The 17,902-nt window shown below is 45.6% G+C and overlaps 1 protein-coding gene across 5 annotated transcripts in view; it reads left to right on the forward strand.

Moving 5' to 3' along the window:
• USP32 (ubiquitin specific peptidase 32) overlaps nt 1-17,902 on the forward strand; it is a 119,942-nt gene that overhangs the window by 60,702 nt on the left and 41,338 nt on the right. For 4 of the 5 annotated variants that reach the window (XM_034752196.1, XM_034752197.1, XM_034752199.1 and 1 more), the window contains 4 exons: nt 8,850-8,933; nt 12,551-12,612; nt 12,750-12,852; nt 15,928-16,120. In XM_034752196.1, the coding sequence (XP_034608087.1) occupies nt 8,850-8,933; nt 12,551-12,612; nt 12,750-12,852; nt 15,928-16,120 (442 nt within the window). The remainder of the gene's footprint in view (nt 1-8,849; nt 8,934-12,550; nt 12,613-12,749; nt 12,853-15,927; nt 16,121-17,902) is intronic. The other variant, XM_034752198.1, reaches the window with a different exon arrangement.

Below are 17,902 nucleotides of genomic sequence, written 5' to 3' on the forward strand. Positions count from 1 at the left end.
TGTGCCTATATTTGACATTTTCTGCATCTACCTTTCTGCTTCAGAGCAAATTTTCCAAAGTGCTGCTCCAACAAATTTCAACTGAAGTAAGTGGGGGATCTCAGTGTGAAACTTAACACTTCTGAAAATCAGGTCCAAATTTATATAATCAGCTGAAATTAATCATCCTATACCATTATTAGAATTTACGTGTGAGTAGTGCTGCTTTAATAAACCTAATTTGTGTGTGTGTGTGTGTGTGTGTGTGTGTGTGTGAGAGAGAGAAGAAATGGCTTATACACCTTATGTTTTGTTGTTAAAAACCAACAAGTCATAGATAAAAAACAAAAGCATAATAAACTTCCTGTGTATTCACTGTGTCAGCATGTATCATACTCTGCAGCAGATAGGAAGATGAATAGACTTATCCTTCAGGTGATCAGTAGAGCTGTATAATGTTATATATACCACCTTGAAATGCATAAGATTTTGCCTTCAATTGTTGAGATATGTTACATTCAGATCAAATTTCTTCTACAATATTTTCATATATAATGAAGTACATATACTGTAGTATTGTCTCTATCACAGCCAAGGCAGGAATCCATGAAACGTACTCTAGAGGCAGTTGTTGTGACTTTTCTTGATTATACAGAAGCTCTTCAGTCTTTTAATAATAAAAATAATACCTAGCACGTATATAACACTTTTTAGGCATTTTTATATTCATACTAGATAAATAATGTATTTGAGAAATGCACTTTTTAATTTTATTGGTTCAGGATGATCACACCTCCTCCAAGAACCAATGACTTTGGTTCCACAATTTAATTCATTGCCTCATAACCTTAAGCGGGGAAGTTCATGGGAACTACAGGTTACTTCTGAAAAGTTATCAAGGATACCTAGAAATGCTTATTCTTCTTCGAGTGCTTGCTCATATCCATTCCATTAGGTGTGTGCGCGCCGCGTGCACGATCGTCGGAAGATTTTCTACCCTAGCAACACTGGCGGGTCGGCTGTGGAGCCCCCTAGAGTGGCGCCTTCATGGCGCTGAATATATACCCCAGCCGACCCGGCGCCCCCTCAGTCGAGGGGGAAACCTGCCTTGATGCGCCCTCCATCGCAAGGGCTGGAACCTCGGCACCGATCCAGGTCCCGAAGCAGGTCCCCACGCCGCTCGCAGTCCCGGCACCGAATATCGCCTCGGCACCGGTCGTACTCGCGGCCAAGATCTTCTTCGCGGCACCGCTCTACGTCTCGACACCGCTATGATCGTCGGCACCGATCAACGTCGAGACGTAGTTCTCGGCACCGCTACGGTCGACGCTCGACGTCGAGAGGCCGCTCCCGGCACCGGGCATACTCCAGGTCCTCGTCGAGGTCCAGATCTGACTCCCGGCACCGACGAGGTCATCGGCACCGGTCACGGTCCCGGCACCGATCGCCGGCACCGCGTAGAGATAGATCATCTCCGGACCGGCACCGTGCGGCACCGCAGCCCACGGGAATCGTCTCGACGCTCTCGGCACCGCCGTGGCCATCGAGATCGGTGTCCCACTCCTCGGAGGACCTCTCGAGATCGGCATATCCCCCTCAAGGGCAAGCCGAGGAACAGGACTTGGGCCATTGGCGGGAGATGACAGAGGACCATTCTCATGGCCCATCTCACTGGTCGTTCTGGACCCCGTGGGCGTACCATCAGGAGCAAGGGGCTCCAATACCCTCGACCTCTCGCTCGAGTCACTCTGTCAGAAGGGCCCCGGAGTCCACCATCTCTCGGCCTCCACCAGGGGACATGGAGGCTTCCGTGTCCGCACCGCCTGACGCCCTGGACCCAGGCGCAGGTGATGCTCCGGCCCAGGAACAGGGAGACCAGGACCAGCCCTTGGATCCTGTTCCACCGGAGGCATCTTCCTCTTCTTCGCCGGACGAGGCAGTGGCGGGCACATCGTGCACGGGCCCACCTCCAATAGATCTTCGGGCTCACCAGGATCTTCTGCGCAGGATGGCCTGTAATATGGACCTGCAGGCGGAGGAGGTAGTGGAGGTGCACGACCCGATAGTGAATATCCTCGGAGCGGATGCCCCATCGAGGGTAGCGTTACCCCTGATCCGCACGATACAAACTAATGCGGATACGATATGGCAAACTCCTGCCTCTATCCCACCCACAGCGAGAGGGGTGGAAAGGAAATACTTTGTCCCGTCTAAGGACTACGGGTACTTGTATACCCACCCCCAACCGTGTTCACTGGTGGTGGCATCAGTGAACGCACGAGAGCGGCACGGCCAGCAGGCTGCAGCGCCTAAATCAAAAGAGGCTAAGCGGCTCGATTTGTTTGGCCGTAAGGTTTACTCAGCCGGAGGGCTGCAACTTAGAGCGGCGAACCAACAGGCGCTAGTGAGCCGCTACAATTTTAACTCCTGGAACTCTATGGGGAAGTTTAAGGAGTTGATTCCCCAAGAGTCCAGGGAAGAGTTTGGAGCCATGGTAGAGGAAGGTAAGAAGGTGGCTCGAACCTCCTTGCAGGCCTCCTTGGACATAGCAGACTCGGCTGCGCGGACCCTGGCTTCGGGTATCGCTATGCGGAGGATCTCCTGGCTTCAGGTTTCGGGTTTGCCTCCGGAGCTGCAGCAAACCCTACAGGATCTGCCCTTTGAGGGACATGGATTGTTCTCGGACAAGACGGACTCTCGCCTGCAGAGCCTCAAGGACTCGAGAACAATCATGCGCTCCCTCGGGATGCATGTTGTGGGCCCTCAGCGCAGGCCATTTAGGCCGCAGCCTCAGCGCTTCTACCCCCCCCCCCCCCGCCTCGCCAGAGACAAGACTCGGCCCGGAGGCAAGGGCGAGGTGGTAGGAGAAGGTGGACCGGCCCTCAACCCGGCCAGAACCAAGGGCCACCTAGACCACCTTCAGGCCCCAGGCAGAACTTTTGAAGGTGCGGTCGAGGACGGCGCCCCAGTCATCCACCAGGATCCAGCCCCCTACTTTCGGGATCGCCTCTCCCACTTCCACCGTGCCTGGTCCCTTATAACTTCGGACCGTTGGGTCCTCTGCACGGTGGAGAGGGGATACGCTATCCAGTTTTCTTCTATCCCCCCCTCCCACCCCCCTTCCCCGTCCCTCTTCAGGGACCCTTCTCACGAGCAACTTCTTATACAGGAGGTTTCTACGCTCCTGGCCTTGGGGGCCATAGAGGAGGTTCCGATAGAGTTAAGGGGCAGGGGATTTTATTCCCGTTACTTCCTGATCCCCAAGTCCAAAGGAGGTCTGCGGCCCATCTTGGACTTGCGCGGACTCAACAAATTCGTAGTAAAGTTGAAGTTCCGCATGGTCTCTTTGGGGGCCATTATCCCTTCCCTCGATCCTGGAGACTGGTTCGCCGCCCTCGACATGAAAGACGCATACTTTCACATCACAATTTACCCACCTCACAGACGCTTCCTGCGATTCGTGGTAAACACGGTGCACTACCAGTTTGCAGTCCTTCCCTTCGGCCTATCCTCGGCCCCAAGAGTGTTCACGAAATGTATGGCTGTCGTGGCAGCGTACCTTCGTCGACAAGGGATACAGGTGTTCCCGTACCTAGACGACTGGCTGGTACGCGGTCGCACCAAGGAGCAAGTTCAAGCTCACGTCCACACAATAGTGCACACATTCAACGAGTTGGGCATCCTACTCAACAAGGACAAATCCACTCTAGAACCTACCCAGAGAATAGAATTCATTGGAGCAGTTCTCGACTCCAAACGTGCACAAGCCATCCTGCCAGACAACCGCTTTGGCACCATCACGAACCTCATTCAAGGGCTACAGGCCTTCTCAACTACCACGGTGAGGTCGTGCCTTACCCTGCTGGGTCACATGGCTTCCTGCACGTACGTAACCAGGCATGCCAGACTTCGGCTTCGCCCACTCCAGACCTGGGTGTCATCAATATACCGTCCACATCGGGACAGCCTGAACATGGTGGTCACGGTCCCGAACTCGGTCCTGGCCTCCCTCACCTGGTGGCTAGATCACAATGTGGTCTGCGAGGGGATGCCATTTCACGCCCCACAACCTTCTCTGCACCTGGTCACGGACGCGTCATCTCTGGGTTGGGGCGCCCATCTCAACGAACACCATACCCAGGGCCTGTGGACTGCACCCCAGCTAGCCCTGCATATCAATGTTCGGGAATTGATGGCGGTGCGCCTGGCGTGCCAGGCATTCCTCAATCTCCTACGTGGCCGTTGTGTGTTAGTTCTCATCGACAACACCACGGCCATGTTTTACATCAACAAGCAAGGAGGAGCACGTTCGTCAATTCTATGCCAAGAGGCCATTCGCCTGTGGGACTTCTGCATCGCCCACTCAATCCATCTCACGGCATCGTTCCTCCCTGGAGTCCAGAACACTCTAGCGGACCGACTCAGCAGGTCCTTCCAGACGCACGAGTGGTCTATCCGTCCGGACATCATACATTCCGTCTTCCAGAAGTGGGGGTTTCCCCAGATAGACCTGTTTGCATCCCGAGACAACAGGAAGTGCCACATGTTCTGCTCCCTACAAGGTCGAGCTCCGGGCTCCCTCTCGGATGCGTTTCTCCTTCCCTGGAAAGACCACCTGTTTTATGCCTTCCCTCCGTTTCCCCTGGTCCACAAGGTACTGCTCAAATTGCGCAGAGACCAGGCACAGGTAATTCTGGTCGCTCCAGCGTGGCCGAGACAACATTGGTACACCACACTGTTGGAGCTCTCGGTTCAGACACCGATCCCGCTTCCATTATGTCCGGATCTCATATCTCAGGACCACGGTCGGCTGCGTCACCCCGACCTGCAATCACTCCACCTCACGGCGTGGCTGCTCCATGGTTCACCCAGGCAGAGCGGCAATGCTCGCACTCTGTCCAACAGATCCTGCTGAGCAGTAGGAAGCCCTCAACACGGACCACGTACCTGGCCAAGTGGAAACGGTTCTCCTGTTGGTGCGAACAACGAGCCACGTCCCCGTTGCAGGCACCCATTCCTCTCATATTGGAATATCTCCTCTCCCTAAAACAACAAGGGTTGGCGATATCTTCAATTAGAGTTCACCTGGCCGCTATATCGGCCTTTCACCCAGGGGAACTCGCGTCCTCGGTATTCTCTAACCCGATGGTTGTTAGATTCCTCAAGGGCTTAGACCGGACGTACCCACAACAGCGTCATCCCGTCCCGACGTGGGATCTCAATCTGGTTCTCTCCAAACTCACAGGTCCTCCGTTCGAGCCACTGGCCACCTGTTCACTTCTGTACCTATCCTGGAAGACAGCCTTCCTCGTAGCCATCACCTCAGCAAGGCGCGTTTCTGAACTCAGGGCGCTTACATCTGAGCCCCCTTACACAGTTTTTCATAAGGATAAAGTGCAGCTTCGTCCACATCCTGCCTTTCTCCCTAAGGTGGTTTCTACATTTCATATCAACCAGGACATATTTCTCCCGGTCTTTTATCCCAAACCACATGCCACTCGCCAGGATCAACGTTTGCATTCCCTGGACGTACGAAGGGCCCTGGCCTTCTATGTTGACCGCACAAAGCACTTTAGAAAGACGACGCAACTCTTCGTTGCAGTGGCTGACCGAATGAAAGGCTCACCGGTCTCCTCGCAACGCTTATCCTCCTGGATTACGTCTTGCATCCGGACTTGCTATGACCTGGCAGGTGTCTCAGCACCGCACCTCACCGCCCACTCCACGAGGGCCCAAGCCTCCTCGACTGCTTTCCTGGCGCAAGTTCCGATCCAGGACATTTGTAGAGCGGCAGTTTGGTCATCAGTCCACACGTTTACAGCCCACTATGCACTAGTGCAACAGTCCAGGGACGATGCTGCTTTCGGATCAGCGGTTTTGCACACAGCAATGTCTCACTCCGACCCCACCACCTAAGTTGGGCTTGGGAGTCACCTAATGGAATGGATATGAGCAAGCACTCGAAGAAGAAAAGACGGTTACTCACCGTTGTAACTGTTGTTCTTCGAGATGTGTTGCTCATATCCATTCCAAACCCGCCCCCCGTCCCCACTGTCGGAGTAGCCGGCAAGAAGGAACTGAGGGGGCGCCGGGTCGGCTGGGGTATATATTCAGCGCCATGAAGGCGCCACTCTAGGGGGCTCCACAGCCGACCCGCCGGTGTTGCTAGGGTAGAAAATCTTCCGACGATCGTGCACGCGGCGCGCACACACCTAATGGAATGGATATGAGCAACACATCTCGAAGAACAACAGTTACAACGGTGAGTAACCGTCTTTTACCGTGAACAATTGTATACCATAGCTATCTGTGTTCCATTGAAGTTGCTGGCCCATCTTCTGGTAGAAAGATTCTTCCATTATAACAGTAGGAAAGGTAGCCTCTGAGATGCTCTTTCCCTCACCCAGTCGGGTTTTTATAGTTTGTTCCACAGTGAGGGTAGTCTGTAGCTAAGCATGTTGATGACCTATTTCCAAAGTGTTAAGTAAAAGGGAAAAGACCCTACCATCTTAACAAAGATGATGTGTAAAATGATGGACCTTCCCAATACATTATGAAAGTAGTGCTGGAAAAAGCAGTTGCTGCAGTAATTAGGTGAGTTATTGAACTCCTATGCACGTTATCTCATTTTGCCTTTGAACTGTGAACAAAATAGGTGTAATCGAAGATTTAGTAACCACCAGTACTGACTAAGTGTTTATGCTGTTGCATTCCAGTATGAAAATATCAAATTGAGCCTTTTATCAGGCAGTTAAAAAAATTAGAAAGTTTAATAGAGCTGGGCAATGTCAAACTACACTACTTTATCATTTCTTGTTTATATTTATAATCTGGATTCTTGTTGATCTCTTGACTTGGGTGTATTGTATATTCACCTATGGCTAGCAATGCTTTGTGCTCTTGCCAGATAGTTAAAATATAGTTTGTGTAGCTGACATTTGCAAAGCTGTATTACATCTTGACCTTTGCTCGAAGTATTTTGACATAAAAAGGAAGCTTTATTAATGTTACTGACAGAAAAGGCTTAGGGGAGAAAAAAACAAAGCAGAACTGTGTAGCATTACAAAATGGCAGTGTACTTTTTGAATGTAACACTTAGATTCTGTGATAGGGTAGTCTGCCATCTTACTGGTCAGCCCACCCTACAACCTGGCATGGCCCTTTAAGGGTTTGAAAGGTCCAGTGGGAGGATATAGAGAGACTTACGGGGGACAGGCATAGGGTGGAAGCAGCCCCAGGATTGAATAGTGCTTGGAGAGGGAATCTTGTTGCTGTACCTTTAAGAGCATGGGACCAGGAGCCTTGCAGATTGGGCGGGACAAGGGTCCCCTCTCACCCAACCAGTTGGGAAGGAGGTCGGGGAAGGGGAACAGTATAAAGGCTGCCTGCTCCCTTACTGCAGGGCAGACACTGTTGAACCCTCCAGAGTGGAAAGCTAACTGGAAAGGATGTTCAGCTGAAGGGAATTGGTAAAAGCCTTGCAGCTAACTTAAGACACAAGCTTAACTCCAGGAAGAGGTGTGGAGGGGGAAAGTCCTGCTTGAAGGAGGATAAAACTAATTAACCCAAAGCCTGAGACATAACTTTAGTTTCAGAAAGAGGGCTAAGGGGGAATGTCCTCTTGAAGGAGGGTAGGACTGACTAACCTGAGCCAAAAAGGCCTGGAGCATAACCCTAGTCCCAGGAAGAGGGTGGAGGGGGAACTTCTGCTTGAATCAGGGACAAGACCGATTGCCCTAAGGAAGGAAGCCTGAGATACAACTCCATCTCCAGAGACAGAGCTGAGGGAGGACTCCTGTTTGGAGGAGGAGATCCATACAGTCACAAGCTAGAACATAACTCCCAGCCCTAGAGAGAGAGAGGATGAAGGGAGGGATAAGACAAGGTTTAAAGGAGGGATAAGACCGACTACCCTAAAGTGAGAACCAGTCCCGCTTCAGGAAGATGGCTGAGGGGGTAGAGCCCCGGCTCAGAGGAAGAGGACTGACTAGTCCCAGGCAAAAGATAGTCTGAGTTATTTGTCACAGCCCAACTAAGAGAACCCCTTCAGCATTGCACCTGGATGCTAGGAAGCGCTCTGAAGATGAGACATGATTCCAGAGCCCCAATCAGCCTGACTGTCAAGAAGGAATTGCATTATTTTCTCCTTTAAACGTGTATGAAATAATCAGACATGAGGAAAATTCTGCTATTTTGCCATGTAAAGATCTATATTTTGATTTAAAGGTTTGTTATTAGGATCAATTTAATACAGAACTCAGTATGTCAAGTTGGACATACATGGATTTAAAACGAGCAGTGCTTTTTGTAAACGCCTAAGAGCTACTTTCATGTCATCATCTTTTTTTAGTGCAGATTGTAAATTAAGATAAGAACATTATTGAAAAAATTTGCTTTAGAATCTTAAAACAATTAGACGCTAAACCTGCAGTTGACCTCTGTGCAGTCATACTTTCGGTGTGGCTTTGTATCCTGCAAAATGGGTTTCCTGACCATTCATCTGGATCCTTCAATGCAGTTTTGGTCACGGCTTGAGAAAGCGTGTTTACGATGGATACTGGGAACTAAATTGTTTTATGTTGCAGGAACAAAGATTGGTACCTTTGCATGGTTCGTTCTGTGTAGGTTCAATGCCGTGTAGTTCTTTTGGGACATTCATGTGCTTTGACTAAGATAAGCTAAAACTGGTATCTGGATTTAATTTCATTATCGTTGTCTCAGATGAAGTTTTATAGCAGTAATGATGTATGGTAATCCTTTCCCAGACACTTACTTTTCCTGTTCTGTCTGATGGGTTTATGTACAGTTTACATAGAAATGAGGTAAACTTGGTAATGCTCATTATTTCCCTTCCCCTCTTTTTAACTTAGCTTGGACACCTCACTCTGGAAGACTATCAGATCTGGAGTGTGAAGAGTGCTCTTGCCAATGAATTTTTAAATCTACTTTTTCAGGTACATTTAGTGCAAATTTAAACCTTAACAATATGGTAATTAACTCATCAGCTTTTCTTTTTGCAGTCACAAAGTGCAGCATCAGCACTTGTGTCAACTCATGTACAGTTTTGTCTATTTGAATAAAGTGTGTTTTTTGTACGAGTGCATTACCTTGACTGAATGATGCTGTACTTGCTTATTATTCACTTAAGTGTGAGATGCCTGAAGCACAAGCTGTTAAAAATGGCGTACATGGTACATAAAATGGAAAGAAATTTAAAGTGTAACAGTAGTTACATTCCCCATTAAAAGTGGTGGCGATCCAAATCGTCCCTAAAAAGCTATACAGGAAATGAGAAAAGCTGCCCCTGCAGCTTACAATCCCTTTCTTTTTTTTTTAACCATGTTCTGTAGACATTCACTAAATAGCCTTTTATTGATGAATAGATATTAATAGTGCACAGAGAGATGATATCGCATCCCTTTCACAGTGCAGGTAAACCTGGAATTCAGAAGCTTGGGATCGAATGTATATTGAATTTTTAAAATCCAATTCAGGCCCAATTTCAAAAATTTAGCACAGCCACATTTCAAGGTTGGCTCATCTTGTGTAAAATGTAAACCCCAAAGATTGTTTTCATTTTTGTCGTTTATTCCCTGCCTGTTTTCCATCGAACTTTTTGTCCTGAGAGGTGGATAAAGAAGTTATCTTCCCTAATGGAGCTCTGAGGAATTGCCCTAATATAGCTCCCTGTAAGTGTAGTTCCTTAATCAGCTGCACGGTCAGAGTTGAACAGAGGCATGTTCCTTCCCAAAGGGGCTGAGTGTGTGGAGGCAGTTATCATGGGTGCAGCAAAGAAAAAGATAAGATTTCAGATTCCTCCCAAGCCCTAGGCTACTGAGCCAGCCCTTTCTTCAAGATCTCTTATGTATATATTCATTCCAAAGCAACTTTAAATTTTGTTGTGATGATACTTCTGCCAAAATTTGGGTGGGGGTGAAGTGTTGCAATCTCCGTTTTTGGAAGCCATCAAATGTATTCATGGGTAAAAAGAATTAAATCTAGGAAGATTGTTTTCTAAATAAATGTTGTAGAATTAGCTATAGTACATTTTAGCTCTTTCTTGCCTTGTAATTTCCTCAGGATCAGATGTCTTTATTTTTATGGCCTGAATAGCACTAACATACTATCAATGCTTAACTAATAACTAATACATATATGTGTATACCAGAGCTAAAATTAATAACTCTTAGCAATCTAAGTGATCTCTAGTGATGGGTTAGTTGATGTATTTGTTCTTCAGTAAGTGTTTAGAACTCTCATTCTTATAAGGATATTTTTAGTTTAGTTTTCATGCCTCCTCGTGCTCTCTTCATGAATCCACTATAAGTAGGATCCCACCCCAAGCTCTTACTATCTAAGCAGCAATCTTCAGCCCAGCATGCTCACTGCACAAGACATTAGAAGAGGACGAGGGCACTAATTCTGCCACTGATGTATTTGTGCAGTCACTTAACTTCTCTGTGCCTCCGCTCCCCATCTATAAAATGGTGATAATGCTTAGTGAAGACCTTGGGCTGTACATATGAAAAGTGCTATGAAAGTGTGAAGTATTTGTTATTTATTTAGTCTTCATTACTTTAAATCAAGCCTTTCAACAAATTGGTTTGATAACAGCAGGGGTGGCTTATTTTGAAGAAGTTGATGCTAGTACACAATAGCATTAGTTAAAAAAAAAAAAAAAAAAAAATCAGAGCCAGCTGTGTTATAGTTGTTGGGAAATCTGTCACTTCTCAGCAGCTAATGACCTTTCTTTTGTTCAGATTATTAGAATACCAGCTCTCACACTGTAATATCAATTTAAATCAGTTGCTCCACCAATCATTAGACATCTCCAGCTGAGATTCAAATTGATAGCTTCAAAAGACACATGAAAAGAGGCTATAAAACATGTAATGAGGAGCAACCAGTCTGGAAACTGGCTCAAAGACTGAACAGTTTATTGGGAAGGACCCACCCTCTCTTCCCCGCCCCCCCCACTCTGGGGAAAGTAGGACTCAGGTGGGAGATAGCACAGTGGTTTGAGCATTGGCCTGCTAAACCCAGGGTTGTGAGTTCAATCCTTGAGGGGGCCACTTAGGGATCTGGGGCAAAATCAGTACTTGGTCCTGCTAGTGAAGGCAGGGGGCTGGACTCAATGACCTTTCAGGGTCCCTTCCAGTTCTATGAGATAGGTATATCTCCATATATTATTTATTATTTTATTATTATGGTCTCTTTCCCCATGTGGTATTGGGGAGCAACTGCAGAGCGGTTCCAACCTATAGGAGCAGGTACAGAAGTAGCCAAATCAGGGACTGCTTCACTAGGAGGAAAAGGGTAAAATAAGATCCAGCTAGAGCCATCCCTCCCCCACCACACCCATGGATGCAGAGGGAACCCTCCACTCTGGGGAAACTAACACCGAGATCCCTCTCCAGGTCAGGTGGCCTAGGGGAAGGCTGAACTGCAGAGGGGAACCTTTTCCCCTGCCCTGTCCCTGCACTCCACTTCCCTTCAATGTCCTCTCTCCTTTCACTTTTCTTTCCACTTCAGCTTATTCCTACCAAACAAATCCACCTAAAAAATAATACTAGTGGAACTAACGTGAAGTTTCAAGTTGTTCATTTTGCTGTAGGTTCTACCACTTTCCCCCATCCTGTCTCTTGTCTGTTTTAGACTGTAAGTTCTTTGGGGGAAGGGATTGTCTTTTACTCAGGGAGGTGGGATTGGTTCATAAATGGAAGGGAGCTCTAGGAATATAGATGTTTCTACAGGGAAACCTTAAATGCGGGCAAGCTTAGATAGAAAGCTGAGGCTTACATTTTTGTTGTTTTCAACTAAAACATATACAAGTCGTGGGATAAAGTGCAAATAGTGTGAACTTTCTTTGGAGCAGGGTGGCCACCCCTTTCTAAAGCCCTCACCAGTCACTGGGCGGGGAATTGGAGGCATGGATTCTAATTCTGGCTCTGTCACTGAATGGCCTGGGGCAAGTCCTCAGTTTCCTCATGTGCAAAATAGAGATCATGATATTTGCCCTCCTTTCTAAAGCAATTTCAAATCACCAGAGGAAAAGACTTATAAAAGTGCTAAGCTAAATACTGTATTACCCAGCTGTCTTCTTTTCCTTGGTCAGGAGTTGGGTTGGATTCGTTTATTAAAATTGGTTACAGTTTAGGGGTAAATGTTACTGTAGTTGATGACTGGAACCTCAGTGTTTTTCCTTCTGTAGAGCAATGTCAGGAGAGAGCTGTTTTAAAAAAAATTGTAGTTAACCCTTCCATTTAATTTCTCCCTCGAGCATCCAAGTTGGGGCTTACTTTCAACTAAATAGTACAAATAGAATCCTGTAAATTTGGGAGTTGAATATATGACTTGCTTGGCTAAAACCACATAAAAAATACCCTTGGCCCTGAATCTTCTGTTAATTTGAAATAATCTATCACTATCCAAATGCAGTTTCTGTAAGATGTCTCTGTGTGGAAGATGCCCTTATTACTTTTTACCTGCTGTCTCATTGACAGTCTTAGATCTTCTTGGTAAGATTTGCCTCCCTCTCTCTCTCTCTCTCTCTCTCTCTCTCTCTCTGTAGGTGTGCCATATAGTTCTGGGTTTAAGACCTGCTACCCCAGAAGAGGAAGGACAAATTATTAGGTATGCATTTTATTGAAAAAAATGTTTTTATAGGTTTCCACATTAACCACTATTTTAGTACTTGGCTTTTTTTTTTTTAACTGCCATGTTTCAAGTAATGTCTTTGATTGTATTGTTTTCTTAATTCTTGTATCTAGGGGTTGGTTAGAACGGGAAAGCAGATATGGTCTCCAGCCAGGGCACAACTGGTTTCTCATCGCAATGCAATGGTGGCAGCAATGGAAAGAATATGTCAAATATGTAAGTTTGGCAGTAGTTCATGTTAACACAGTGAGATTTCAACATTTGATGTTCCATTTGTGCATGTGTTGATAAAACAGGAAAGGAAGAGCAAATGATTGCTTAATCAATTAACCAATGAGTAAATAAAAAAGAATGCTAGAAATTAAATATCCCTCATCCATTAGAGGAAACAAATTGATTTAGAGAATCGCTGTTGCATACTAAACTTTTCACTCAGACCCCATCAGGCTGTCATACTTATTCTGCATTTTCTTTCCCATCGTTGCAGCTTTTTAAGGTAGTTGTCCAATAAGAATCCACTTGCCAATACACAGCCTCCTTGTTCTGTCTGATTTATTTGGTGATCTCACAACCCAGTTGGCTTTTAACATAACTAATTCTAATAATGGATGTGATTTGTGTGTGTGTGTGTGTGTGTGTGTGTGTCACAAATAATTCATTGTGCCTTTTCTAAATGAACTGAGGGGGAGTTTGATTTATATACGAATATCCTGATAAACAGCAATGATGGAAAAGGAGAAGTAGCCAGAGTACATGGTGTGGTTTTTTTGTTTTTGTTTTGTTTGTTTTTTAAAAGGTACGTTACCAAAACCTAATGAAAGTGAATTGAAATGAGGCTATGTTCCTTCAAGACTTTACCATAAAAGCATATAAATGAGACCATCTTTGCCAGCTTGATACACATCAGGGAGGTGGGGGGGAGAAATCTACTTAAGACTTGTTTGAGACCAGAATAAAAATTATTAGCAATTCACTCAAGCACAAATGGAGAAAACTAAGTGAAATAAGTTGCTCCTCAGAAGAGGAGGTATATTAATAGTTAGAAGAGGATGTCATATAAATAAAAATGACTTGCTTTATAAATGCAAAGATAGTCCAATGATTAGAAAGTGTGCACTGTTAAATGAGTGATTTAATTACAGTTGTTGTTCATACATGACGAGTTGGACAAATGTTGACTTAATGCACATTTTGGCTTGCTTGACACACTGAGTAATTTGATCCTTGCTATAGTGTGATTTATTCAAAGGCATATAGGATTTCATACCTAATACCTTGCTTAACTCCAGCACTTGTGAGATTCTCTATACAACATAGAGGCTTACATGCATCTGTACTTTGCTGCCATGTAAAGAAAATATTAAAGAACTACACAGGACGCTACAAATACATACATGTCATGGGCAGTGTTATTCAGTTGAACCTATTACTTTCTTATGCTCATTTGACTTTATTCAATGATGTTGCTATAAAACAAGCCAAGAATTTGCAAGTAAATCTTGTTCAGATGCAACTTTAAATGGGTCTCCTCCTTCTTCACTCTTGTTGCAGTAGTGTCCATTGCATAAATTTTCTTTTTGTTGCAGATGTAAGGACATTCCATGGCCCTCTTAAGCTCTGATTATTTCCCATTGTTTCTTCTGCTTTCTAACCTCTGGAGATTTCCTCTTGTGGCTATTATTGTTCTAAACTGGATGGGACTCTTTTCAAACCTTGTCAATACCTTTTTCTTAAGTGGGTCGACGTGTTGCTTTTGGATGACATGAGGTCTCCCCTTCACCTTGCCACAGTGGTGAGCCAGATTGCCTTTTCAGTGCTGTTTCTCCAAAGAGCGAGACAAGGAATCCAACCTTCATGTCATTCTTGCACTGAAAAGATGTATATCTGAGCCACCAAGCATGATCGTTCTGTTTAGCTAACGCAAAGTCTTTTCCTAGTACTTGGTGTTGAAACTTTTAGTGAAGCAGCATTTTGTAATGTCCATGGTTTTAGTTTTAGCCTAACTCTAATGCAGAGAAGTAAGGAATGAAGTTACATTTTCCTGAGAATTTTCTTTTGTTGTCTAGGTTGATAGGAGAGCATTTTGCAGCTGGGACTGAGGCATAGTGAACTTAATATTTTGAAACTGTTACCGAGAATTAAAATGAAGTCCATAGTTTTTTTTTCTTGTAAACGATTGCTTTTTACCACAGAGTAGGGAAGTTGAACTAAAGGAAAATTTAACATACATTTAAACAACTCCACTTGCAACCTTTCCAGAAATCTAATTGAATCGTAAAGTGATTTGTATTGAACAAGTATCAGTTAAAATCTACAGTTAAATTAGTGTAGGCTCAAAGTGCATCCATTATAGAGCCATAAAACTAAGGGCTTGTCCTAATCTTCCATGGCTGCTAATTGAAACACTATGCCATAGTAACCTACTTTTTTCCTATCCAAATTTCTCCATTATGGTCTCAAAATAGTTCTAATTTGTTCCTTCACGGGTTGCTTTTTCCTGGCCTCTTGTGATATTAAAGTATAATTGAAAATCTCAACTGAACCTTCAAAATGGAAAACATCTAAAGACAGCAGTGGCTAGGAAGCTCACCTGAGATGGGGACGAGCTTGGATTCAAACAGAGTAGGAATTTGAACCTGCGTTTTCCACATCCCAGATGTCTCCTAATCCCTGAGCTATGGTCTATTCTTGGCCGGTCTCTCCTTTTTTTTATGGAAAATTTTGAAATGTTTATGGTGCGTCCCAAGGTGGAACAGGAAAATGTATTCATCTTGAAAACGTTGACAGGAAAAGAAAACCGTTTCCTGCCCAGCTGTAGGTGTGAGGAAAGTATGCATAACTCATGCCATGCCTGCTCAGCCCAATGGACTTAGCTGTTCACTTTCAGAAGCCCTACATTTATTCCAAGCTCCCCAACCCCTCCAATAGAGACGACTTCTACAACCAATTATCAATTAGATCTTAAAATGTTTATAGCAGATAACTGTAGCTACTTAAAACATGCCATTTGCAGATTCTTAGACTGAACAAAGCAGTCTTATCTGTTTTATAGTTGTTTGTAACATGCATCAATATAGCATATAAATACTTATTCTGGTGATTTGGATGGTGAATAGCTGTTATCCTCATGCTGTAGATGGGAAAATATCTTTTTATAGAACATTTTGAGATCCTTAAAAGTAATGTTGGTATAATGTATGCTGGTGTATTAACTCAGTACATGAGTGATTTTGAAATTTCCAGTTTTATGTTGGCCAATAGTTCACCTTTCTCTTTCTCTAACAATTATAGGATGCTAACCCTGTTGTGATAGAACCTTCATCTGTCTTGAGTGGAGGTAAGAATTCACTCGTAGCTGCTGCAATCCATACATCAGAACAGATAGAAGACAAAACAGGAGGTCTAAATTACTTCTCTGTCACAGAAGAAAAGTTTTCAGATAATATTTCTACTGCATCAGAAGCCTCAGACACTACTAGCAGCAGTAAGCATAAAATCTTGTTCCCATAGAGGTTTAATCTAGGATGAGTCTCGAGTGATCTGAATATTATATGGATTCCTCCAGACTAAAAGGTAGCAAGATTGAAGTTAAAAAAATGAGCTAGGTTTGGACTGTTGGTGTAATCGTGCATTTGAGTCTATTTGGCAGGTAAAAGAGGACAGGATTACTTAAACAACACATTTCTCCCTATATGCTATTAATTATGCTCAACATTGTTTTCATCATCATCCCATCATGGTAATTTTCCAAAATAATTTTTTCCGTTTCCCATAAAGTTCTGTCTGTCATCACGCAATGATCTGCCCTCAGATCACTTTCCCTGTGAAGGGGAAAGGAGCAGAAAAAGACTCAGGGGCATTAAAAATGTAGGACAATGTATATCTTAATTTTAGGTTCTGTAGGAACTGAAATAATTGGTTACAAAAATTCCTGTAGCAATATCATAAAAATATGTCTCCCCGCTAAAGTAAAAATCTCCAGAGTTAGGATAAGCCTTTGTCTAGCTTGAACAAAATCTTTTCAGGCTAGTGCGACCTTGTGCCAGCTCCCAAGCCAAACTGACTCTTTAAAAGCCCGGGCAAGCTGTATACCTCAAGTCCTTCCCCACTACTTAACTCGAGCCAATCAAACAATCACTCAAAGTGATGCTCTACTCTTACTTTTTTAGGGACCATCTCAGAGTAACCTATTGTCCTCTTCTTTCTCCCCACTTCAATGTTACCAATCCAGCTGCAGAAAAAATTCTGCCATCTTGTTGGTAGCAAAATCTTGACAGAATTTGAAACTCAATCATAGAATATCAGGGTTGGGAGGGACCACAGGAGATCATCTAGTCCAACCCCCCTGCTCAAAGCAGGACAAATCCCCAGACAGTTTTTGTTTTTATTTTTTTTTTAAACCCCAGTTCCCTAAATGGCCCCCTCAAGAATTGAACTCACAACCTTGGGTTTAGCAGGCCAATGCTCAAATCAGATTTTCTTTCTTGAAAGCTAACTGAATTTTATTTGGTATTCAAGAATAGGATGGTTACATATACTGTATTCTCTGGACCAGAACAACCTACCTTTTTCCTCATGCTGGAGCCACCCACAGCTGTATGTTTCACAGTTAATAAAGCCAACTGCTTGCTTCTGATTGTGAGCCCAGAAGCCAGGCCTCATTTCTATATTGCATTATTCAGCCAGTAGGTGGTTCTGTATGAATACAGGCACTTGCCTTGTCTGGGACCATGAATGTGACAGCATTACAGTGCATGTCTCTGTCCCTGTTACTCTTTATGCACACGGATAAATTGTGATACACTAGGGTTACCATATTTTGTGCCTCCAAATGGAGGACACTCCACGGGCCCCCGCCCCAACTCCACCCCCTCCTCAAAGTCTCCGCCCCCTCCCCTGCTTCCCGCGAACATTTAATTCGCGGGAAGCCTGAAGCAGGTAAGGGGGGTGGGGGGAGGAGGTGCGGCCCAGGCTGGCCCCCCCGGCGGCTCCAGCCTGGGTCGGCTCGGGCCCTGGGGTGCTGGCCCCGGCCGACCACCACCGGCCCTCCCAGCACTGCCGGCCCCGGCGGCCCGGCGCACCCCCCCCGGCCCCGCGACCCCGGACCGGCTCCCGGACCGGCCCCCCGGCTCAGCGCACCCCGCGGCTCCGCGCACCCCGCGGCTCCCGGCCCGGCGCACCCCCGCGACCCCGGACCGGCTCCCGGACAGGCCCGGCGCACCCCGCGACCCCAGACCGGCTCCCGGACAGGCACGGCGCACCCCCT

Source organism: Trachemys scripta, chromosome 18, assembly GCF_013100865.1.
Source record: "Trachemys scripta elegans isolate TJP31775 chromosome 18, CAS_Tse_1.0, whole genome shotgun sequence".
NCBI classification, from domain to species: domain Eukaryota; kingdom Metazoa; phylum Chordata; order Testudines; family Emydidae; genus Trachemys; species Trachemys scripta.